The sequence below is a fragment of the Heloderma suspectum genome, chromosome 15 (genome assembly GCF_057233095.1).
Source record: "Heloderma suspectum isolate Gila_16-S chromosome 15, 16-S_ref, whole genome shotgun sequence".
Classification (NCBI taxonomy): Eukaryota; Metazoa; Chordata; class Lepidosauria; order Squamata; family Helodermatidae; genus Heloderma; species Heloderma suspectum.
Window position 1 is genome coordinate 16,043,611 of NC_139472.1, and position 25,651 is coordinate 16,069,261.

The 25,651-nt window shown below is 45.9% G+C and overlaps 1 protein-coding gene across 8 annotated transcripts in view; it reads left to right on the top strand.

The window, feature by feature from the left end:
- VPS13D (vacuolar protein sorting 13 homolog D) overlaps nucleotides 1-25,651 on the top strand; it is a 210,812-nt gene that overhangs the window by 63,040 nt on the left and 122,121 nt on the right. For 6 of the 8 annotated variants that reach the window (XR_014785992.1, XM_084821541.1, XM_084821542.1 and 3 more), the window contains exons 27-40: nucleotides 155-365; nucleotides 1,579-1,750; nucleotides 2,195-2,301; nucleotides 3,202-3,411; nucleotides 4,587-4,852; nucleotides 5,653-5,786; nucleotides 7,631-7,786; nucleotides 10,451-10,679; nucleotides 13,205-13,279; nucleotides 15,237-15,443; nucleotides 19,299-19,388; nucleotides 19,741-19,881; nucleotides 23,104-23,226; nucleotides 24,083-24,157. Coding sequence is in view for 7 of the 8 variants with exons in the window: in XM_084821541.1 (XP_084677667.1) it covers nucleotides 155-365; nucleotides 1,579-1,750; nucleotides 2,195-2,301; nucleotides 3,202-3,411; nucleotides 4,587-4,852; nucleotides 5,653-5,786; nucleotides 7,631-7,786; nucleotides 10,451-10,679; nucleotides 13,205-13,279; nucleotides 15,237-15,443; nucleotides 19,299-19,388; nucleotides 19,741-19,881; nucleotides 23,104-23,226; nucleotides 24,083-24,157 (2,196 nt within the window). In the remaining variant the exon portion in view is untranslated. The remainder of the gene's footprint in view (nucleotides 1-154; nucleotides 366-1,578; nucleotides 1,751-2,194; nucleotides 2,302-3,201; nucleotides 3,412-4,586; nucleotides 4,853-5,652; nucleotides 5,787-7,630; nucleotides 7,787-10,450; nucleotides 10,680-13,204; nucleotides 13,280-15,236; nucleotides 15,444-19,298; nucleotides 19,389-19,740; nucleotides 19,882-23,103; nucleotides 23,227-24,082; nucleotides 24,158-25,651) is intronic. The other 2 variants (XM_084821543.1, XM_084821540.1) reach the window with 1 other exon arrangement.

Consider the following 25,651-nt stretch of genomic DNA (forward strand, 5'->3'; position numbering starts at 1 on the left):
TATCATGGTTGGCTAATTAGTAACAATAAACACAATCCCCACTGGTAATACTTTGGAGCGGGTCCTTGTGTAGGAAAATGGTGACCCGTAATAAAGAGCACTTCCTGCTGAACGTGATGGGGAAAAATAAATATTCTGGATTAATCTCTTGCAGAGGAGCAGACCTGCCTGCTGGATTGCATTGTGGTAGATCTGCAGGACATGGATATTTTTGCTGCTGAAAGGTACTCAAGAGAATATTCAAAGGCGACGGAAGACCCCAGCGCTGATCTGACCTTCCCGTCCTTTACTGTCAGGCAGACAGGAGGGAGCCTCTTAACGGAACCCTTCAGACTGAAGCTGCAAGTAGAAAGAAACTTGGACAAGTGAGTTGTGTGGCTCTGTGTAATTTCATGATTCTCACTGTAGTGCCTGCCTTTCCCCGCCCAAGTTAAGTTTGGTTGTGGTTGGGAGATCATTTTAGCTTGCATTATCATCATCATTACTACTATTACTATTATTAATTACATTTCTATACTTCCCAATAGCCAAAGCTCTCTGGGTGGTTTACAAAGATTAAAAACATTAAAAACACAGTCTGCAGAGGTTAAAAGCCATTTACATAAAAAACAACGAACAGACAATATACACAAGTCGACATATATAAAACAACTTCAAGCAAGCAATCTCAAGCAATCAACCATAACCGTGAGACAAATGGAGGATTGTTTAAAACTTATCATATGCTGCCAAATGTCTGGGAGAAGAGAAGGGTCTTGACCTGGCGCTGGAAAGCTAACAGTGTTGGCGCCAGGTAGGGCCTCATCAGGGAGAAAATTCCATAATTGGGGGGCCACCACCGAGAAGGCCCTCTCCCTCGTTGTTGTTCATGTGGCTCTTTGTTCTCCTTTCAGATACGCTTGTGAGTTTCTAAGGAGCAACTGTAAGGGTGTTGAAAGGCTTTTGCAAAACTGTTTCTGTTCAAAAGCCTATTTGTATAACTATTTTTTAATTAATATTTTATTGTGAATTTTAACAAAACAAACTGAATATTACAAAACCTACAAAAAAGAATGAAATAAAAATAGAAATACAACATGTTCAAAATCCTCAGTTTCTAACATTACAATATTCGAAAAAGGGAGGGGGGAAAGGTTACACATAAACTTCAGTAAAAGCAGACCAAATATCTGCATATACGTCCTTTTGCAAGTTATGCCTATATACCACTCTTTCAAATGTTGCTAGTCTTGTTAAGTCTTCGGTCCATTGTGTTATAGGCAGTGAGCTTTTATCCTTCCAATATTGTAGTATCAGTCTTTTAGCAACCAAAAGGGCATAAAAATCCATTTACGCTGACCATGTGTTACATTCCAAAAAGCAGGTAAGTAGTTTAAAAGAACATTTACATCAGTAAATATTAAAGAGCTTTCCAATACAAAATTTATCGGTATAATAACTTCCTCCCCAAAGGAGGCAGCCATTGGGCATTTCCAAAACATATGAATAAAAGAAGCATTGACTGCATTACACCTATAGTTACATTTGTATAACTATAATGCCAAGGTTTTGTGACCCATGTCTACTTTTCTCTTACAGGGAGATAAGCCACGCAGTCCCTGATATATCAGTTCATGGCATTGTGTCATCAGTTCATTGCTCTCTGGATCTAAGTAAATATAAACTGATTCAGGGGCTCCTGGAGAATAATGTGGGGGAACCAATAGAAGAGTTCATGAGGCCTTACGACTTACAGGATCCAAAAATACACGTGAGGGGTTTTGGTTTTTTAGCAGTTGAAAATCTGTGCTGAAATATTTGAGTTACGTTATGCTAAGATACAAAGATTGTGAAGTCTTGGGTTAGGTGAAAATGCTGTGTGAAGAGGGAGGACTCGATGGTTTTATAGGCCCCTTCCAACTCTACTATGATTCTATGAGGACGATAATGAATGTTGATGATGGGCGAAGTCCCAGGAGGCGTGTTGAAGCGTATCACTGAACGTGTGTGTCGGGAATTCTAGTGGATTAAGAGGAGCATGGAAAACGGGGTGGGCAGGGAGGAGATAGGCCATTTGGAGGTTCAAGGCAAGGACTGTTTGCTTCAGCTTGAAGTTGTTCAGAAGATGCTGTGTTTATTATATAACACATGCAAATGCTTAGGTTGGAAATCAGCAGCTTTCTTTGCAACTATTTATGTTGCTTTCTCCTTTCAGACTGTGTTGAGTGGAGAAGTGTACACATGCATGACTTTCCTAATTGAGATGGTCAATGTAAGTCTGGAACTGACTAATCCCCAGGGAAAGCATGGCTCATTAGCCAGGTATGTCTGTCTCTGTCTCCCTTTTATTTTTTGCTGTGTTCTGATTTTTCTGACGTGGCTGGTTTTTGTTTTTTTCTGCTTTTGTTAGAGCAAGAGATTAACTGATTAATCAAGGTGACCTACATCGCTATTAACTTGAAACAATACTACCAAGAGGATGAAATTAAGGGGCAGTGCTGTTGTAGGCGCAGCACATTTGCGCACCTTAACCCCTCCTCATCACAAGGTGTGCCACTCAGACAGGCTCCAGTTATCGGCAGAGTTGATTCAAACCGCATTGGGCAGCTTAGGGCATAACCCTATGCATGTTTAGACAGAAAAAAAGTCCTGTAACTCCCATGTTGTAGGACTTCTTTCGCTCTAGACATGCATAGGATTGCACCATTAGTAAATAAAACAAGTACATTAAGGGAGCAATCCTGTGGCTGCTAGTCAGCAGCTAGACGGCCATAGGATACGTTGGTTTCCAGGAACCAACCACGGAGCCCGTGCTCTGAGGTCGGTTCCCTGAGAACTGACCTTCCCCCCCATCCCACGCTGCCTCGCAGGCAACTCAGAATGACGCCGTGCTCAGAAGAGGAGCACAGAGCGGTGACAATGGGGCGTTCTGGGGGGTGTTCCAGGGTGAGGAAGGCGGAAATCCCGGTACGACACATCCGACGTGTCGTCCAGCAGCTGCTTCACCTGCTCTGCCTTCCCGTGGCTAGACAGCCGAAATCGGGGATGATCCTCTCCGGGCTTCTCCTGCCCTGCATTGGATAGGCGGCCGCCTCCAAGTTCAGAGGCGGTCGCCTATCCTGGTAGGATCGCTCCCTAAGTAATGCATGTACTTCAGAAACCATCTGGAAGAACTTCAGATATGCATGGGACCACTGTCTTTCCTTCTTCAAATTTCTTTAGGTTTGACTTCAAGAAGTCCAAATTGCTCTTTGAGAGTTTTTCAAATCAAACCAAGTCCATCAACTTGGTTTCACATTCCATGATGGCGTTTGACACACGGTACACTGACCAGAGAGCATCTTCCGGAATGCCAAATGTGTTCAATTGTATCTTCCAGTCATCAAAGAACAGTAGTTCCCATGGAGCAATACAGATTGAGCTGCATTACAGGTAGGGGGATCTGCGATCACAGTATCACCGACATCTGGCTCAACGAGGCAGGAGGCCCAGTGTTGGCTCAGGTGCTATCGGCCGAGCCTTGGGTGTACTCTCACAGTGGGAACGTGGGTGTATCGCCGAAGGAAATTCTTTCTCACCGGGTCTGAGGGATTATGTTCATTGGTACATGGTTATCCCGGGGTTTCCAGCCTAACGGTCACTGAGTACTTGAACACTTATGCCCAGGCCACCTTGTCAGGTAAGATTTTATGGTCTCCTTGGCAACCGTGGATCTGCTCCAAAGTACCGTTGCTTTCAGTGAAATCTGTTCTGAGATGTCTTGTCACTTGTCGGGAATGAATCTGAGCGTGTGGAGATAGCTAGCAGCTCAGACTCGGCATGGGAACATCCAGGACAGGGGGAGGCTCCCTCCTAGTGAGCTCAGATATGACAAGGCCTTCTTCCCAAGACCTTGGCACACAAATGGCTCGACCTGAAGGGTCCCCCCTCTCCTCCTCTGTGAGAACCCAGGTCTCTGGGGAGGAGGAGAGTGAGGGGCGTGACTCGAGGGAGGCTAGGGTCCGTGGCAGAGCGAAGCGGGAAAAGTTAGAGGCGGAGCTCAGACGCTCCACCAGGTTGGCTATGCATGACAGGCTATGTAGGAGGGAGCCACTGTAAGGGAGAGGCATCCCTCCTAAGCTAGTCTGGTCTGGAAGTTCTTGTTCAAACTGGCTGCAACTTCTCTAACTTCCACTTTCGGCTCCTCTATTGGTATTCGTAATTGTGTGGAGTAGCTGTTTCCTTTGTAGCCTGAGAGTTTCCTAGAATTTGCATTTGTAAGGAAGCTGGCCATTAACTAATAAAGTAGTGAGCCCAAAGCCTGGTTTCTTGGGGAGTGTTGACTGCGAAGGGGGAGGACGAAGGAACGTGACATCATTGGATGCAGGAGCATAACCAGCAGACGCAGAACTAGCGCGAAACTGCCAAGCTTGCAATGGAGGTTGCAGAGCAATCGGGACAGGGGGTGGGAAAAGGGGTTGCAATTATCATCAAATGAACCTTGATACCTTGCTTGCCTGGTCATCCCCAAACATAATCTCAAAACTATTTCAAAATGTCAGATTTTCAAACCAGACTATCTGGGTTGATAACATGTATTCATTGCTCTCCCCCCGCACCCCATTTAGATCTACCAAGGATTCCTCCTTCTTCACAGTTGTTCTGAACAACCTTCGCGTGTTCCTCATCTTTGACTGGCTCATGCTTGTTCACAACTTTCTCCAAACACGTAGTGACGCTAAAAAGCAGTCCGACCTCACCCCTTCCCAACAGCACAATCACAGCAGTGAAACAGCTGATGTTCCCAAAGCAGTGAAGTGTGGAATAGTGACAAAACGTTCTTCTCTTCAGATCTCCACCGAAAAACAACTGGAAGTCAAGATAAACGTGACGGGTAAAGCAAATCTGTGCAGTAAAAAGTGCGGGTTGGAAGGGAAGGACTGGGGAGATCAACGAAGGGTTTGTTGTGGCAGCATTACACTCTGTCCACAGTTTTCTGACACCATTGTATCATGCAGTGGGACAGGTTTGGGCAGCTAAAGTTGTGGGGGGTCCCCCCCCCAGCCCTCTGTAGGCCAGATGACATCAAGGGTGTGCAAAGGGAGCCCAAACCTCTGTGGGCCAGGCAGGCAACCTCCGTGGGCCAGAGGTTTCCCACTCATGCAGTAGGGGATGAGAGGGTGTGTGTCTGCAAGCTACATCACCATGGTGAACACAGAATTCATTCCACAGACAGATCTGAACTGTGATGGTGGTGGTGATGTCTCAAGTTCAGCCTGCATGGATCTGGGAGGCAGGGTGAGGAGGAAACATCTAGCATCCAAAATGTCTTTTCTCACTCCCTGCCAGACTTGGCCACTCTTCCTAGGAATAATGGCTCTCGGAGAGAGAGTTGTGTACCTCCCCTTGTGCAATCTGTTGAATGTGTTTGGAAAGCTAAAAATCTGTGTTGGGTCAGCAATCATCACCTGACTGTTGCTGAGAATGAGCTATCCAATGTTCCCTGGCCACGTGTTTATACAAAAGTGAAAATTTATTTGTGTGCCACAAAAATGTTCCCCTGTAGAAGATCGTGTTTATCTAGTCTGTATCCCTCATTTTGTGGCAACTGCTTACTACATTAAGTTAGAAATGGTGAGCATTATCCAAAACGCATTTTGTCAATGGTAGAAATATTGTTGGGTGTTCCTTCAGATACTGAATTTGTTGTGGTAGAAGACATGTCGTGTATGGATACGAGTGCAATTATTTTGAAGGGGACCACCGTTGTCACATACAAACCCAAACTGGTGGATCATCCTTTCTCGGCCAATTTGTCTGGCGCTGAGGTAAGAATGCATTGTTACCGCTCATCTTTCATTCCACACGTGTACACACCCGCGTGCATACGCGTGCCACAATGAATGCGAGAAGGAAGGCATCTTTCCTAGAGGTGTGATGCACATACGTTGCTGATTTATGCACGATGGTTTAACAAAGTGGGGAACAGTGACATCAGATGGGAAAATTAGCTTGAGGGCTTGAAGGATAAGTAGTACAAACATTGTTCTTAAGACGGCTTTTTTAAAGGAGAGAAAAATATTTGGTTAATCTACCAAGCGCATGGCTCGATACTTTAGTTCTAATAGTCCTAAAATGGAGATAGATAATTCCCCTAGCTCCATGTATCTCTAACTAAAAAGCTCCAAAAGTGTGGCTAAGAAAAGATGGCTGCGTTTGACTCGAGGCCCTTGCAGTACTCTTCACCCAACACCCTAAATTCCCTCCTTGATCGCCACCATTGGACTCAGAGCCAGCAATGCATGAGGATAATGAGACACCAAAGGGATGCAGGGGGCAGTATCCAATGGTAGTCCTACTTAGATTAGGCCCATTCACTTCAGTGGGTCTGCTCTCTGTAGGAGTACCATTGGCCACTACCGACTGAGCCCAGAGGCTGATTGCATCCAGCATGAAACCAGGCTCTGAACTCAATGGGTGCTTTACCGGGGAACTCTGTCTGGGGTATAAAAGGCAACACAGATCTCTTTGGGCAAATGAGGCAGCAGATGGGTTCAAGAGGAGGAAAAAGGAGGACTCTGGCCCTGGCAAAGTGGGTGAGTTCAGAACCAGAGGAGAGCAGCATGAGTGCTAGAAAGGTTAATGAGTAATGGTCTGAAGAGCCAGACAAATCTCGGGCAATCTCTGAGCTGTGGGACAGCAAGCCTGTCCATGCTGAGTCCCCAAAGGAAAAGGCACTGGATGTTCAAGCTCAAGGCCAGTTAATGGACTTCAAAACAAAGAGTACAAAGGACTCAGTGGCTCTGAAAGTGGGGGAAGAACAAAGGGATCAATAGTTTGACGCTGGGGAATGAAAGGAAACCTTAAGGAGGTTCCCAGCTGCTTGGCTGAGTTAAAGCGAATTAACCCGAACATTGCAAAGCCATGTTGTGGGAGATAAGTGGGTAGAGAGCTATGCGAAACAAAAGGTGTCACGGGGGATGCTGAAGTGGTACTTTAACCAGCTGATCTGTCTGGGGCTGGGCATGCTTCAGGATTAGGCCATGTTTACTGCCGAGGCTCCTTATTGGTCAATTTAAAGTTACCCTCATGGGTTGTCTGGCTGGGATGGTAACTTGGAAGTCACGTAGGGATTTGCATGTATCTGCAATTCCAGGGGAGGAATTCCTTTTCATTTAATCAGTGGAGGACACTCGTAAACAAAAGTTCTGGCCTTTCTGCTGCTACCTGGGGTTGTCTTCTAGTTTCTCGCAGTCTCCTCTCCTCGGCTCCGGTTGCCTTTCCAGACCAAATGGATTCTTTTGCTGGTATGGTCAGGGCGATGCCAATTAAATATACAAGGCTCAAACTACACATGTACAGAGAACTAGCATGTATGAACTCCCCTGTAAAGGCATCTCTTCTACTTCCGAATGATTATAGCAGGTGATGGTGTGTTCTTTTTTTAATATGTACCCGTCACCCTAAAAGCAGTTGCTTCTTAGCCTTATAGAACTGAACGGGACAACTTTAGGGCAGAATCCTGTGCAGGCAAAAGTCTGAGCCGCAGGGCCCATCACACTACCCTGTGTTTTTCCTCTCCCAGCCCCGCTCAAGCATATTTTTGGCAACATAGGAAAAGAAAAAGACATAACCACACTTTTAGTGCTTGCGTTCTGTTCACTTCCCCTAGGTTTTTTCGTGCCGGCTGGGAAATGAGCAGGAAACAGCACTCTCCATTGTTGACCCTGCAGCAATTCAAGTTGATCTTATCGGGAATTCTTCATATCCAAGTGGTTCGGGATTGCTGGATGCTTTCAACAGTGAAGATTTCCCACCTTTTATAGAGGTAATGTTCTAAATCGTCATTGCCAGTGCTCTCAAATGTGCGTACAAGTTAACCCTGAACATTCTAAATGATGTCTGCTCTAAGGACCAGATCACACAGGAGCCTCTCTCCCAAACCCCAAGTATAAGGAAGCCTTCTGCTGGCGATTGCAGCTGTCATTCTGGATCGCTGCTACAGGCATCTGGAGAGCTGCATTCCAGCCCTCATAAGAGCTCCCCTGCTGTCACTGCCACTTCCTTTCTTCTGCAGCATTTGGCTTCTCTGGGCAAGAGGAACGAGAGAGTCACTCCATGTTCCTCCTCTCTTCTACCCAAGAAAAACCCGCTGGTGCCAAGGCATGGTAGTGGAATTGTTGTGATGGACAGCTGGAATCCTAATAGGGCTGGAACGATGGCACCTTCCAGATGCCTGTAGCAGCGAACAATGCCAACAGCTGCTTCAGTCAGCAGGAGGCTTCTACATGCTTGGGAATTGGTTCCCAGGCTCCTGTGTGAATTAATCATAATGTCAGGATTCCTTTTGCCCCCACTTAACTTCAAACGCCGAAACAAACACAAACGCCAAAACAAACACAGACAAGAGGCGTCAGTCTCCAGTTTAATCCATTACTTCACAGGGTCATACAGATGCAAATTCTCAGCGACTCTCAGTCTACAAGGAAATGCCTTCAGGGGATTCAAAAGGTAGTTACGAAAGTTGCCCGCCAGTTTGAAGAGGAAGGCGGTCTCGCTAGCTTAACTTAAGTCGGGGGAAGGTCTCTGTCTCTCTCGTGAGGCTTCTAAGCGCAGCTTTTCACACAAGGCCAGTTGGGTAGACCATCTCAGTTCCGCCCCGGCCTTCTCTCTCTTTGCTCTGCATCTGCACCTGGCATCTCTTAAATCAGACTCACAGGAGGGATGAAGAGGGGCCCTCATCCTCCGCCAGCTGGACCTTTGAAACCTGAGGAGCCTGCCTAGTCATGTCTGGACTAGCCTGGGAAAATACCTCCCCCGTGTCTGGCGGTTCTTCTTCAGAATCTGAACTACTATCCCACTCCCTGCGCTCAGAAACACCCCTGACACATAATAAATAAGGACAGAACGAGAGGGAATAATATGATAGAGAGAGGGGGCGGTGGGGGGGACCTCCCAAGGGCATCCTGCAAGGAAAGAGCATTTCATCATCAGAGTTTATTTAGTCATCTCCATGATACAGACCTCAAGAGAAGAAATAGTGCCTTTCTACTGAAGGGTATCATAACTACTATAAGATGTTGTAATCTGCTTTGCCCCTATACTGGAGTGCTCTCTCACCCTCCCTCCACCCCTCTATCTATACACCATATACACACACGCGCGTGCACACACATAGCTATACACACTATTTCGGAAGGCCGAAACAGAATTCCTGTAGCAAATTTCACACACGTGACTGTTTGCACACAGAATTAATGAAAATTGATTTCATGTATTTATGTAAAATTATTTTTAGGTCACTTTTAAGGGCGGAACCCTCCCAAGGTGGTGATACATAGCAGTAACTCCCTGGAGTGACCTTGTCATGTGTGAAGAGGCCACAAGTGCTCCCATTTTGGGTGAAATGAATATATTGAACACAGGCATGTGCATGTCCAGTTAAGACAGGAGTCCTGGGTGGCCTCTTGCTGAGATAAAGGATGGCATCTCTTGGCTGTACAGTACATGGATGACTTGGCAGTACATGGATCCCTGTAACAAGCCCATATGTGCCCTATTCTGCCATATTTATAACACTTCACCTCAAAAGACAAATACTTTCCCCAGAGTTCCTTCTTTATGTACATAGACTTTTAGGGAGCAATCCTATGCTGATAGATGGTCGCCTCTGAACTCGGAGGCGACCGCCTATCCAATACACAGCAGGAGGAGCGTGGAGGGGATCCTCTCCTCCACGCTCCAGCCGCCCTGCATTTCCGGCTAGACAGCCAATTTCGGCTGTCTAGCCACAGGACGTTGGAGCACAAGGTGGGGAGGCCGGATGACACGTAGGAAGTGTTGTACCAGCACTTACGAACGCCCTGCCCCTCGGAACTCCCCCTTTCCCATGCTCCGTGCTGCTGTTATGAGCACAGAGCTCAGGGACGATCCGTGTCACGGATGAGGTGGCAGGGTAGAGGGGAGGGAGGCTGTTCTCCAGGAACTGACCTCGGAGCATGGGCTCCGAGGTCGGTTCCCAGGAACCGACCAATCCTATGGCCATCTAGCCGCTGTCTAGTGGCCATAGGATTGCCTTACTCAGTGTGTTTAGATAGGGGCTTATGGCTTCAGTATGTAATTTATTGATTTTGACATCTCTGTGTGTTTTCAGATTTCATTTTAAACCAGTTTATTTTTAAAAAGAAACTTAATTAGGATTTTTTTAAAAAATTGTTTAAATAGCAGGTTGAAATAGAAACATAATTTAAAAACCCAGCTTTTATCTACCTTGCTGTATTTATAGAATCTTCAAATCCTAGACTTGGAAGGGAAAGGTAATTAATCCAACCCACCTGCCAATACAGAAAATGTACTCCTACGGCATCCCCAATAAGTGGCCGTCTGGCCTTTGCTTAAATATCTCCAACGAAAGAGAGTCCATCACTTTCCAAGGCCCCCAAACCACCCCCCTCCTAATTTATTTTGTTCTTGTTTTCCAAATTTTCTTCAGATTCATTTTCAAGTGCTGCACATCAGACTGTCCTATAACGATGTTCAGTTGTTCCTGGCTATTGCAAAGTCCATTCCAGGTCAGACCAGCAATGCTGTTTCTGACTCTAATGCCTCAAACATTGGGGTCTCTTCTGTTGCTGCTTCTGGTTCATCTTGGGTAAACGAAATCTCAGAACTAGCATCGGAAACCACAGAAACATCAAAGCACACTTTGGATCCTGTTCTTGGTATGAATGTAATGTTTCAACTGAAGTTCTTTTTCTCTGACCTTATTCTGTTGCGTAGTAAAATCAGACCTAAGAATTGGCAAAGCATATATTGATAGCTTAATTACATTTTAAAACTGGTGTTTCCTTGATTTATGGTATATAGAGATGCTGTTGGTCCCATCAGATTTAGGAAAATTATTTCCTTCTGCTTGGGAGGAAAAGCAGACTGGTGAATTTTAATCAGCAGATTCAGTTTAGTAGAATGCAGGTGGGGAGTGAAAGAAGATAAAAAATCCCTTGCACTGTTTTTTGTTGAATTCAGCAATATTTAGTTCTCCCAGATGATTTAATAGATGTTAACTGCTGGGGGATCCTGAAATTTGGAGGGCAGATTAAAAGCAGTGCACAAAAGACTTGTGTAGTATTTGGATTCCTTTAGTGGTAGATTTTATCTACAATTGAAAGGAACTAAAGTACACAGGAGGTCTAGATGGTATGGAAAGGCAATATACAAGGGTTGAATAAGGAGCCTAACGCTGCAATCCAAACCACACCAAGTAGGGTCATACATCATAGAAGATCATAGAATCATTGGGTTGGAAGGGGCCTTCAAGATCATCAAGTCCAACCCCTTGCTCAGTGCAGGAAGCCTGATTCCCAGGTGGTCTCTCATCCAAGTTCTAACCAGGGCTGACCCTGCTTAGTTTCCAAGATCAGACAAGATCATGTGGAGAACGTGTTTGGTGTTGTTGTCATTGTTATGACACTTTATAGGGTGTAAGGGGACAGAATTCTGCCTGAGGAACTTGCAGTCTAAAACTTGCCCTTGCTGCCTTTATGCTTCTAACTGCCTCTCTGAACATCTGTGTGATGCCATCTCTCCTCGTCCCTTCAAAGCCCCATTCGAGACTCACTTACCATTGAACTTAGAGGAACTTACTTTCAAAGGAACATGCTTAGGATTGCATTGTAAAACTTGGAACCCAAAGATACACATATATGTAGTGAGGCACAGTGTCTTTTTCTGCGTAAATCGGGGGAATAAATGTGTCTTTCTGGGTGGTATTTATTTTTAAATTTTATTTAAATGTCTATATACCCTCTTTAATGGCTTTTGAGGGTGGTTTCCAAAAGTAGAAAGATGCAAAGCAAAATACCATATAAAACAAGCAGCAGATAAACAAGCAGATAGATATTGGCCAGGTTCACACCATCAATGGAGAAAAAAAGTCATCATGGCTTCTTTTTCCCTCTCCATGCTTATCGCTTGCGCATCCGCCATTTCCCTAATTACCCTTGCTGCAGTGCGGGCTGCTGTGTTGTCTGAACCTGGCATGGCGGAGGCGGTTTCCAAAACACCCCACAACCCATGGCTTGTTGTACAGGCTGTGGGGTGGTTTGAAAGCCACCCCCACCAGGTTTGGATGACACGGCAACCCGCGCTGTGGCGAGAGTAATTAGGGAAACGGCGGGTGTGCACGAGTGGATGTGCAAGGCAGGGAAAAGAAGCCACATTGGCTGCTTTTCCTCCGCTGATTGTCCGAACCCAGTCACCGGCTGCCTTCGGATGATCAAATATCAGCTTAATAAGCTGAGGTACGAACAGGCCTCTCCTGCGTTACACTCAGTTCCTCCACTGCTACCATTATGCGAGCAGGGAAAAAAGCCCAGATGGTTCAGTTAACTAGCTTCCCATTATGTCCAAATTGGGCAAGTAGTATTAATGGCTTCTCATCAAGCCAGGATATGAAGCCCTGGCTTAAAGTTGGCTTCATGTCTTTGCTTGTTTGGAAGCTGTGATGGCGAACCATCTTTATAATGACATGCAAGCGACTTGTTAACAATCCTGATAACTTGCACTGCATTGCTGCTTCTGCCACACTGCTATGTGTCACGTTGCAGCGGTGGCCGTTCCTGATGCATGCATTTATTTTTTTTACGTGTAGTCCTTCGCCTGCAATTAGGCCTCAAAGGCAGCTGACAACGAAAAACAAAGCAAAATTCAGCTTCTCAGTCGGAGATGGGCAGAAGCTTGGCCAGGATCTGCTGATAGATTTCTGGGTGATTTAAAGTTGATCAGCAAAAATTTCTGACTCCCAATTGTATAACAATGGAGACAGCAAAATGACTCTTCCCTACCCTGAAATTATTCTGCTGAGATGAAGAAAACTGTGGGGGTGTTCAGACAATCAGTGGGGGAAGCAACGCAGCGTTGTTTCCCCTGCTGATCATCCAAACCTGGGCTATGGGTTGAGATACTCTGTTGGGTGGCTGTTTAAATGCAACCTGTGTGCTTACTGGATGGTGCCATGACTCACTGGATCAGCTTTTTAATTCACACCAAAGCTATATACGTAGTGGAGCCTACCTGTGGTGGAAGGACTGAATATAAATAGCAACTGTGTACGGTATTACTTTTCCTTAAACTACGGACTATTTCTTGTGTTTGCACTTGATCACTCTCATAAAAGATTTTGAAGAAAAAAAGTAACAGTAAATGAATATGTATTTAGGCTTTAATCGTGATAAGTATTTCATTTCAGAGTTGCAGTTGGCCCGGCTGCAGGAACTAGGATTCAGCATAGATGACTGTCGCAAAGCTCTGTTAGATTGCAAAGGTACGGTGATTTTTGTGTTAATCACAGATGTGATAAAATTGTCATAATAGCTTGCTACCAAAAAATAAGGGGACAGTGTGGTGCAGTTGTGAGAGTGTTGGACTGGGAGTCGGGAGATTCAGGTTCTAGCTCAGCCATGGAAGCTCACTGGGTGACTTTGGGCCAGTCATAGAATCATAGAACAGTAGGGTTGGAAGGGGCCTACAAGGCCATCGAGTCCAACCCCCTGCTCAATGCAGGAATCCAAGTCAGAGCATCCCCGACAGATGGCTGTCCAGCCTCGTCTTGAATGCCTCCAGCGTGGGAGAGCCCACCGCCTCCCTAGGTCATGGGTTCCATTGTTGTATTGCTCTGACAGTCAGGAATTTCTTCCTGATGTTCAGCCGGAATCCGGCTTCCTGCCTCTTGAGCCCATTATTCCGCGTCCTGCCCTCTGGGATGATCGAGAAGAGATCCTGGCCTTCCTCTCTGTGACATCCTTTCAAGTACTTGAAGAGCGCTATCCTATCCCCCGTCAGTCTTCTCTTCTCAAGGTTAAACAGACTCTCAGCCCAGCCCACCTCACAAGGTTGTTGTTGTGAGGATAAAATGGAGGAGGGGGATTATGTATGCCGCCTTGGGTTCCTCACGGAGGAAAAAAGGCGGGATATAAATGTAATAAATAAAAATAATAGATGAGCAATCCATCCTTTCCACTTGGACAATATTGCTTCACTTTATTTTGTCAATTGAACTTGGACCGCTCTTGCCCTATTTGGTTCCCGCGCTCTTCCACTCTGAAGACTTGTCCTCAGTGAGTGAGCTACCTGCAGTCAGGAAAAGTTGGGCAAGGGCATAGGGTCTGCATTTTGGTTCTTGTTGCCTGATATGTAGGCCCCCCTTTCTCCCTCCCTACCTTCTGGCAGGGAGGAAGAGCTATGCATGCGCAAGCAGAGGGAGCAGTAACCCCATGCAAGCAATAACTCAGGGACGTGTAAACTCCCCCTCAGCAAAAACCCAGTATAACATAGCAACAGAGGCAGTTGTGTGCCTTTCAGCTTGTGTTCTGGAGAACAACGAAGCAACTCTGGCGGGGAGTGGATTAATTGTCATTTTTGCCACCTGCCTTTTCTTGCGGGGGCTTTTGGTTGCCTGCGAAGCATGTATTGCTTCCTCCTAGCTGCATGTATAGGGTGAAAGGAAGTTCTGTCTTGGTTATATATGCTGAGGGCTTACCCCCAAGTGTTCATGTGGTGGTGGTGGTGGAAGAAATGTGTCATTTTTTCTGTATTTATTAACTTATTTATTTAGAGAGCAAGCCTATGGCCTCTAGACAGGCATAGGATTTTTGGGTTCCCAGAAACTGCACTCCCCGCCTCCTCCCCCTCATAGCCGGCACAGTTCTTTCCATGCTCCTTCTATCTCCATGCTTGTAAATGGAGCGTGGAGAGGGAGAAAACGGGGGGTTCCCGGGGGCGGGGAGGAGGCTGTGGAAGCTGTTTTAGACAGCTTCCTATCTGGTCTCCAGACCCCTTCCTCCCCCTGCCCCCAAAGCCACAGCTAGACATGCATCTAGCCACAAATACAGGGCGGGTGAGGAGCAGAGGAGAGGATCTCCTCCATCCGCCCTGCACTGGATCATAGGTAGCCTCCAATTTTGGAGGCCACCAACTATCTCAATAGGATCGCACCCTTATTTATTTATTACATTTTTATACTGCCCAATAGCTGAGGCTCTCTGGGCAGTTTACAGTTAAAACCATAAAATGCAACTTAACAGGACATAATATAAAACTTTTAGAAGTTTAAAAGTACCGCATAAAACTTAGTGTGGCTTTGAGGGGCCCTGCCTTTTTTTAACCCAATAAATAGTTAGGTTTTATACTTTCTGCATGTTTGAAAGCACAGAGACTTGCGTTTAGCAAAGAAATGGTATTCTTATAGCTTCCTTTGACCTTCATTTTTTTTGTATGCTTAGGTCAGCTGAAGAAAGCAGCAAGTTGGTTGTTCAAGAATGCTGAACCTTTGAAACCCACACCGTCAGACTCAAGTAATCGAGACACTCAAGGCTCCATGAGTCTGCGTTTGATCTCTGGAGTAGACATTAAAGCAGATAGCATCTGTATTTGTTTTATCGATGACTGCATGGATTGTGACGTTCCTTTAGCAGAGTTAACATTTTCACGTAAATATTTCCCTTGCTTGGCGGGGTTTTTTTCCCCCTTGTTGCATATCTTTGGGTCATCGCCCGTCACAATATTTGTAGCATGTATTTCAACTTGTTGAGGCTGGGGAATCTTCAAATGATGTGGGCATTTTATATTCTCCTGAAGTCTGTTGTGTAAACTGTTTATATTAGTCTTCCTGGTGGCTGCATTCACACAGAGTTGCCGAGAATTCTGGCTTTTTGGTGGTGAGAAAGTGTTCTGGTGCAGGCTTGCCCAACCCTTCTCACTTGGCTCCTCTTGCAAGCGGGAGCAGCTAAAATAACTGGGAGTTTACCAGCAGTAGAAGCTTAGCATTATATCCAAACCTGGACCCTGGCTTGTTGTTTCTCGAACAAGCTGGTATCCAGAAGTCATCTACAAAACCTGGCTTCACACTCTGGCTTGTTAGAGGAGAGATAAGCCAGGATTCCGTGTTTAGGTATAATGCTAAGCTTTCTGTTGCTAGTAAGCTTGCGGTATAATACTAAGCTTTCTATTGCTAGTAAGCTTGTGTTTACTTTAGCTACTCCAGTTTGCAGGAGAAGCCAAGGAGGAGTGATTGGGCATTCTGCACCCGTATGCCTGTGGCAAGGTTCCGCTTATGACCTGGATCCCTGAGCAACCCCTTAAGGATCTCCTGCCTCCTTAAGAGTCCCATCTTCCTTCTTTTAAACTTCCCCTTCCCAGTAACGTGGGGTCTAGGCTGTAGCTGTGGGTTGACTGACACTCTAGACGCAGGGTTTAACCACAACAGTTTACTAGTAGATATAAAGCAAGCAAATTAAAACTAAAGGTATTTACACAACAGAGAGCTTTAGCTATTGGGTGGTATAGACATGAAATGAAATGAAATAAATAAAATAAACAATAGAGCTGAGTGGTATAAAAGGCCTTAAAATAAAATAAAAATAGCAAAACGCACGTTCCTTTACCCTAGCTCTGTCCTTAGACTTTTCTAGGCTGCTTCTCCCTGCTCACTCTTCAGACTCTGCTCTCCCTTCAGGCCCTGGCTGCCTCTGCTTTACTCTTGCTCTGGCTGCAGCCTGGTCTTTCTGGCTCTCTCGCACCCTTTATATACTCTTCTCCCTCAAAACCAAAAGTACTGCTTCAAATCTCAAGTAATCAAACTAAAAGTGGAAAAATGAAACTACTCCTTTCAGGGTTACTCCCTCCCAACAGAAAACTCCAGGCTTCTGAACCTGACCCTTTCCCCCCCTTTGCCTCTGTAGGGCTCGAACCTTCACAGTCTGTTTGTTAACTGATAAGCCACAATCCTCAGCATTTCTGGCCTACCATTCCATACGAATGTGTGTTAGCCACATAGGCGTCAGTCAGTCTCCAAATTGAGAGTGTTGGTCAAAGCGGGAGAGAGTGTGATAGGTAGGATGTAAGGTATGAAGGAGATTACCTGGGGTTTAGTCCATACAGCAGTGCAGGGGCCTTGATGTAGAACCTAATGTCAGTCAGATTTTACCCCACACCTCCCCACGAGCAGGGGAAGAGAAGCATACACCAGGTCTCAAGAATGAATTTAGGAAAGCAACATTGGAAACCTCAAGCAGGCACACTGGGACACACGCTTTCTGGGGAGGCAAATGAATCCACAGATCCAAGGGCAGATGGTTAACCTCAAGCTGTTAAATATATTGAGTACATGTGTTGATCTATTTTTTAAATAGAGGGCAGATTTGTTCCATATAATGAGGCAAGACAAAGGATGTAAAAGCAATCCCCACCTTCCCGAATCTTTACAGTATTTACAAGTTCAGGGCCAGATATACAGCGGACAAAGACATATTTAATATATCTCCAAGTCTGACAAAATCAGAGAAATGCTGTCTCACTCCTATTTAATGTAATGCTGAAAGGTACTGAAGTGAAGAATGGGAACTATCAAAGTAACTGGGAAAGAGGCTTGCGAGTGCTAATATTCGAGATGTAGTTGTCCTGTTCTGGACCGAGCAGAAGCCCACCGGGATCAGTACCAGGCAGCAAGAGGCAGGACAGCTGGGCAGCAAGGAGTCAAGGCAGGAAGTTGCAGCACCCAGGAGAACTCCTACTGAACAACTTGCTCCAAGGAAGAGGCCAGACTGAAGCCTTTTATGCCACAGTCCCAGACTCCACCCTTTCCTTCAGAATGGAAGCCTTAAAGAGACAGATGCCTTGTAGCCTAGCACTCCTCCGCTTTTCCAAGAGTTCATGCCTGGCACACCGCCGGCATTGGTGCATCGGCTCCCTGGAATGTGGGTCTCTTCTAGATGAGCGTGCTGGCCCGGTGCTGGGGCTAGGCTTGGGTGTCTCTGGAGGCTTGGGCTTGGGTCCCTGGCAGTTCTGCAGTGGCGCTCAAACCCGGAGTTTCCTCTGTTGGCCCCACTGGATCTTTGGCCTCAGAGTCCATCTCACTGCTGGACTCCAGGGTCATGACAGTAGTGGAGTTAAAGTTTGAGGAGTTGGACCAAGGCGTCCAGTTAACTGAACAGAATTTCAACATAAAATTTCTGCAAAATCCTACACCAGTCATACGATGCATCAATTAGGGTTAAGAAAATATATGGGAATGGCACTAGTAGCATGGATGGGATGGTCTCATGCACATTTGGTGGGACTGTATGTAGTTGCATTTTGGAAGAATATTGTTAGAAATAACAATATTATTGGTTATGCCTTAAACACCATATGTAACTATCCTGGGTTATTATTCATGTTGTACCATAAAGAAAAACAGAGTCCCAGCTGGTAATGTGTTGGCAGAAGCCAATTTTTTACTGGCTAAGTATTGGGAAAGTACATCATTATCAACAGCAGAAGATTGGATAAGGAAACTGTAAAATTTAATGTTGATATCCAGAGCCTTCATTGTATTCTAGGATCTTGCCAGACCGGATGGGAACATTATACAACCAGTACTATCAATGGCTTAAAGCATCTGGTCCCCATTTGAGATGGGAATAGGAGAGAAAGCACCAATATTAGAGGGGGTGGGAAAGATGGAACCTCAAAGATGCACAAAAGCAAATATTTAATGGCCCAATGCGCCTTGAAGATATTTGAAATAAATTAGGTTCATTTGGTCACCAGGCATGGTATGTTCCACATCTAAGCGCCCCTAGGGAAGAGTATCTTTGAAACACATTGGTCTATTAAATGCTCATTTTGTTGTTGTTGTTGTTCAGTCGTTAAGTCATGTCTGACTCTTCGTGACCCCATGGACCATAGCACGCCAGGCCTTTCTGTCCATCATTAAATACTCCATCTCTTTTCCCCCTTTTGAGATCCCATCTTTTGTTACGTACTGTTTCTGATGCCTCAAGGAAGGTTTTATTTATTAATTAATTAAATTTATTAATCGCCCATCTGGCCGGTCACCCAGCCACTCTGGGCGACGTACAACAATAAAAACAGTTCATACAATAAAATTCAACATTAAAAACATCACATTTCTAAAATTACCCTAGCCCACCCCAAATGCAATGTGTGGCAGAAGCTCATTAAAGAGGGGGCATGGCAGAGTTCCCTAGGGAGGGAGTTCCACAGAGTGGGGGCCACCACAGAGAAGGCCCTCTCCCTTGTCCTCACCAGCCTTGCTGTCCTGGCTGATGGGACAGAGAGAAGGCCATCAGGCTAAAAAGAAAAGCTTTTGGTGGGAAAGGGGATGATTCTTTTTGCATGGAACAGTTGACAGAGGCCTTTTGAACGCCATCTCTCGCAAAGTGATGAATTGAGAAATGTTTGTTCCTTGGATTTGGCCTCTCTTTTCTTGGTATTTATTTTTAAGGAGAAAAATCGGACTTTTTTTGTATTGATGACTCAAGTTTACTTTATTTTAATTGCAGGGTTGAGTTTTCTCCAGCGCCTGAGAGCCAATTCTGAAGGCTATGCTCATTTTATACTTTCGGGAGATTATTACAACCGTGAACTTTCAGGTAAGTGTTTGTATGTTCCTAGCACTTGGCATTTAGAGGTACGTTGCTTCTGAACATAGAAGTGCCATTTAGCTATCATGGCTAGCAGCCGTTAACCCCAGTTCTCTCCACATGTAAGAATACTTTTAACAAACAAACAAACAAACCATAAACTGCTTCTGTTTATGCTGGCTGAATCTTCAGACTTGTCTACTTCCACGTACAACTGAAGATTGAACTTTTTGTCTTTTCTGAGCAGAGTACAAAAGAGATGCAATTGATGAGCCTTGCATGCAACTTCTGTGTTTAAACTGGTGTGAATGAACGTGTTCATATTCATTCTCTATCTGTCTGTCTGTCTGTCTTCTCTCAGGCTGGGAGCCATTTATTGAGCCCTGGCCGTGCTCAGCGACCTGGCAACAGCAGCCAGCCAGCCGCCTCCACCCTTCTCGGTTGAAGCTAGATGTGAAAGCAAAGCGCCGCCTGGATATTAACATAACCTCTGTGTTAATTGGTATGTCAGATTCATGGTTTCATGATCAGGTGTACTCTTCTATCATGTCTGGAAAAATGACGTCAGCTCTACTAACGCAGCCCTGCTTTGGGTGTCTGATAAAGGTCTAAGTTTTGGCAGAGATACCTTCTGTTTTGCCAAATGACTGTTTGAAGAAATTATTGATTTTATAGTATGGTTCAGACATAACATAACATGTTAGTAAGCCAAGGTATACAACACCTTTGCCTGTGCTCGCTGCTCCTTCCATCCTCCATTTTTGGCATGCTTCAATCAGAGACTTTCATTTCTTATATTTCTATACCGCCCCTTAGCTGAAGCTCTCTGGGCAGTTCACAAAAATTTCTTCCCAGCGTATTTAATACTTGTTAGGACAGATTCTTTTGCTCTTTTCAGATGCGTTAGATGTTTACATAGCAGCTTCCTGCAGATCAAAGAGCATAATTCACCATAGTTTTTCTACTATGTCCGAACTGGGAAACTGTGGTTAGCGGGATCTGAAACCATGGTGTGAAGTTGGTTTCAGATCCTGGCTTGTTCCAGTTGTAGCAGCCATCGTTTCACAATTCATAGCTTCCCGATTCGGATGCAATGGAAATGATGGTTAATTAATGCAGGAAGTATTCAATCGTGGTGCACCGAGATGGGGCTGTGCATGTAGGCAAACAAGGCTCGTGCATATCTCACATTAATGCATGTACACGTATGTGTGTGTTTGTGCGTTTGCCCATGTATATATCTGCAACTCTGGGTAATGCAACTGATGAAGTAGATCGCCGTCTGTGAAAGCATATGCCATAATAAATGTGTTAGGGTTGCATTCGATGCTATCTATCAGCCAGCAGTGTTGCAGAAATCAGAGTCAGAGAGACCACAGAGTGAAGGAAAAAGAGTTTTTCTTTATTAACGCGCAGGCTTTATGGCTGGAATAACTTCCAAAGTGCCAAAAAGCCCCGAAGTACATCAGCAAATTGTTTTTATAGATACTGTGACACATAGGCAAAATCTCCCCCACCCCTTTCTGTGTGATTTTGCAGTATTTAGCATTTCCTCTTCTAGCACAATTGTTTATAGCCCAGGAAATGGGTTATAGGACATGATAAGCAGAGAACATGATAACCAACTCTGACCTTAGCTTTGTTGACAAGATAAGAAATTCCTGCGTCTCTTTAGCTTGCAAAATGTATTCGAAAGAGAAAGAGCTCAGCAAAAACATGAGGCATGAGGCTACTTAGTCTGACCCTCTACATTGCTACTACAGCAGAACAGAACCTGTTGGCAGAACGGGTTCCCTCACCCACGGAATTCATTCCACTGAGTTAGGGGACCTCCAGAGCAGATTTGGGGGCCACGCAGGGGCGAGGGGAGCAAGGGGAAGTCTTGTTGCGCAAGTGGAAGTCTGCTCACATGACGTTGGATGGAGCCCTTACTCTTTAAGGAGCCACAAGTCATTTTTGGGTTGGCACGTTAACACTTATGCTGGCGTACAAGCTTTTTCTCAGAGGCCAAGGTTTGAGCACGGTCATCAGGGCTAAGAGCTGTTCCTAGGACACTGTACAGCCTCAGTTAATTTCAGTGGTCTTAATTGAACAGCAAGGTAGAAAAGCTTTACAGAGCCAACAACTCGGTGGTAGAGCACAAGCGTTGCTTTTTTCTGCAGTGGAACGACCATCCCTCTGGAAGTAGTTACAAAATGCTTATATTTGCTAACAAAACGCTTAACTAACAAAGATCGTTTCAGTTCATTGAGACTTCCTTTCTGTGTGCTTGTGCTTGAAGCCTCAGTGCAGAGATGGGTGTTAAGTTCAGCGAGGTTTCAGGAATGCTGCTGGTAGTGTGCTTGGCTGTAATCGGAGCATGGTGTACCAATAATAAGGCCAGTGCTATGAGTCTGAGGCCTACGCTGGCCATGCAAGTCATAGAATCATGGAACAGCAGGGTTGGAAGGGGCCTACAAGACCATCGAGCCCAACCCCCAGCTCAGTGCAGGAGTCCAAGTCAGAGCATCCCCGACAGATGGCTGTCCAGCTTCATAGAATCATAGAATAGCAGGGTTGGAAGGGGCCTACAAGACCATCGAGCCCAACCCCCAGCTCAGTGCAGGAGTCCAAGTCAGAGCATCCCCGACAGATGGCTGTCCAGCTTCATAGAATCATAGAATAGCAGGGTTGGAAGGGGCCTACAAGACCATCGAGTCCAATCCCCAGCTCAGTGCAGGAGTCCAAGTCAGAGCATCCCCGACAGATGGCTGTCCAGCTTCATAGAATCATAGAATAGCAGGGTTGGAAGGGGCCTACAAGACCATCGAGTCCAATCCCCAGCTCAGTGCAGGAGTCCAAGTCAGACCATCCCCGACAGATGGCTGTCCAGCTTCATAGAATCATAGAATAGCAGGGTTGGAAGGGGCCTACAAGACCATCGAGCCCAACCCCCAGCTCAGTGCAGGAGTCCAAGTCAGAGCATCCCCGACAAATGGCTGTCCAGCTTCATAGAATCATAGAATAGCAGGGTTGGAAGGGGCCTACAAGACCATCGAGCCCAACCCCCAGCTCAGTGCAGGAGTCCAAGTCAGAGCATCCCCGACAAATGGCTGTCCAGCTTCATAGAATCATAGAATAGCAGGGTTGGAAGGGGCCTACAAGACCATCGAGCCCAACCCCCAGCTCAGTGCAGGAGTCCAAGTCAGAGCATCCCCGACAGGTGGCTGCCCAGCCTCGTCTTGAATACCTCCAGCGGGGGAGAGCCCACCATCTCCCTAGCTAATGGGTTCCACTGTCGTACTGCTCTAACGGTCAGGAAGTTCTTCCTGCTGTTCAGCCGGAATCCGGCTTCCTGTCACTGGAGCCCATGATTCCGTGTCCTGCACTCTGGGATGATCGAGAAGCCTTCAGGCTCTCCTTCCTTTATTTGGGAAAGGGCCATCACGCTATGATGGAGTATGTGCTTGGCATGCAAAAGACCCCAAATAGACATCTCCAGGGAGGGCCAGGGAAGATCTCCTTCAGCCTGGCATTCTGAAGAGCTGCTGCCAGCCAAGAGCAGGCAGTATCGCGTTAGGTGGGCCAGCAGTCTGATTTGAGGTAAAGGCAACTCCTTGAGCCTTTATGGAGATTTAGCATTTCACTTACTTACCTGGCACAGTTTGGGGCTGTCACCTGGCTTGTACTCTATTTCTTCCTATCATTCTGGGTTTGCTTGTTTCCCCCCCACCCCTTTCTTTAGAGCAGTATGCCAAAACCAAACAGTCATGGATGGCAGATTATTGCAAGCAGGAGAAAGAAGTGGAGGAAGTTGACTCTGAAGAATGGATGGGCTCTTCGGTCGATCCTCCATCCTTTGGACAGGGTATGAGCTGACCCGTAATATTTTTTAACCTTGTCTGTCGTGATTGCATGTACCCTACTGTGGCCTTACAGCGAGAACTTCGTAATATTGTCCGTCACACAGCGCTTCTAGTAGAATGCTCAAGGCACCACAGCTAGCAATAATTTCCCTGTGCTTAATTCCCCTCTGATGATTTGTGCCGGCCAGTTCGGCTTTAAACTGACAGCGCTGGCCTCTTTCTGTCTGCAAGGTCTCTGTACGTGAAAGATCAGCCTGCAGTGTTTCAGGTTACCTTATGTCACATTCACATCCAATCCCACGTGAACATGTACACCAAACCTTCTGCATGGCCCCAGCTCCTGCCTCCCGCTGTTATCCCCTTCAAACACCTGTGGCCCCATTTTATCCCCACATCGAAGCCCAAATTTCTCTCACATGGTGCTGCCCAGCTGCAATCTCCTTGAGGCCCCCTCAGCTTGGAAAGGCTGAAGCAACCTCCTGGGCAATAGCTCCTTCTCTCCCCCTTCCCTTTCCCTCACGACTGCTTCCCAGTCAAAATGCTTCTGGTCGTACATCCCCTCTGGCGTTACCTTCTCCAAGGGAGTTTTTGAAGAAGAGGGAGAGATGGCAAAGTCCCTTCTGCTGGCCTGAAGTTAATATAGTACTCATTTCTTGCACACACTCTCTACTGGTATCGTTAGGTTTTTGTTGCAATTGACAACAGTATTCCGCATCCACGTGGACAGGGCCTCACTCACTGGCTGTGTGATGTTCTCTGCGCTCCTGATTTCTCTTCCATTTTGGTACGCACAACAATCTTGCCTGCGTATCTGCATTCCCCCTCCCCCTTGCTAATGTTGTCTTTCCTGTCTGCCAGGCCTTCCTCTTGTCTACCTTAGAACTAGGAGTACAGCCAGTCTGACTAACCTAGAGCACCAGATGTATGCTAGAGGTACTGTATTGCACACTTGAGATGCTTTGCTCTTTCCCCAAAATGTCTTGTGCAACAGATTTGCTTTTCTGCCATGTGCCAAAAAAATTGCCTTGACAGTTCCATGTAGGTGGGCCCTTTAGGTCTGTCTTCCTCAACCTGCTGCCCTCCAGATGTGTTGGGCTACAACACATGTAGCCAGCTGGTTGGGGGATTGTGAGAGTTATAGTCCCAACACATCTGGAGGGCGGCAGGTTGGAGAAATCTGCTTTAGACCAACAGAGGTCTCTGCTATGGCCTCTAAAGGTCTTTGTATAAGCAGGACAGAAAGCCAAGCTCAGCTATGAGCACCCCTTGACCTGGCCTGGCTTGGCCTTTATGGCTGCAGATCATAACGCTAATGATTTGGTAGGGACTCTGAAGGAATAGGCATATTCCAGCTCCTCTTGCTCAAATTGGTAAAAAAAAAAAAAAAAAGATGTTAAAATAAGGTAGCAGCCCAAGTGTGATGAATACTGCTTTAAAAAAAAAAAAGCCACTGTACTAACCTCTAATAACATGTAGTAATTGGTTTCAGTATTTTGCGATTAAAATGTCCTGGAGGTTGAAATATCTGTTGATCAAAATTGACATGAACATCTTTCATAAACATTGGCCAGGGTGCAATCATCTACTTGGATTTTTGACTTTCCTTCCCTTTGAATTGCAGTCCCTACCTCTTCGCCCCAAAAACTTGCATCACAATATGCTCAAAAGGAGGGTGGCTTTGGCTCATGAAAGGCAGATTTCTATTTAACGATACAGAGATTTCCCTGTCTTCGAGATTAAATGCTCAAGAGCGGAATGCATCGTGTTGAGCTCTGGGCCTGTTGCAGATCAGTGGCTCACGGGAGAATTGCCCGCTTCTTTCACCCATGTGGGTGCATACGAGCCGTGCCATTCACACACAAAACCAAGTATGCCACTTCGCAGGTTCATCAGCTGTGGGATAAACTGATGTTCTTGGCATCTCTGAAGGGCTTTGCTGGCACTTGTAGGATGAACATGGGTAGCAGCTCATATTCTTCATAATGCTTTATTTATGTATGTATGTATTAAATTTCTTAATTGCCCATCTGGCCGGTCACCCAGCCACTCTGGGTGATGTACAATATTACAAACAATCTAAAACAGTAAAATTAAGCATTAAAACATCATATTCTAAAAATACCCTAACCCACCCCAAATGCCTGCCTGAACAACCACATTTTTAATGCATGGCGGAAGCTCATTAAAGAGGGGGCATGGCGGAGTTCCCTAGGGAGGGAGTTCCACAGAGTGGGGGCCACCACAGAGAAGGCCCTCTCCCTCGTCCTCACCAGCCTAGCTGTCCTGGCTGATGGGACAGAGGGAAGGCCATCCGAGGCTGATCTTGTTGAGCGGCCTGTCTGGTGTTGCTGGAGGTGCTCCTTGAGGTAGTTATTATATTTGATACTACACCCCCCCGCCCCGGCTGGCCTGGAATTGTATAGGGTT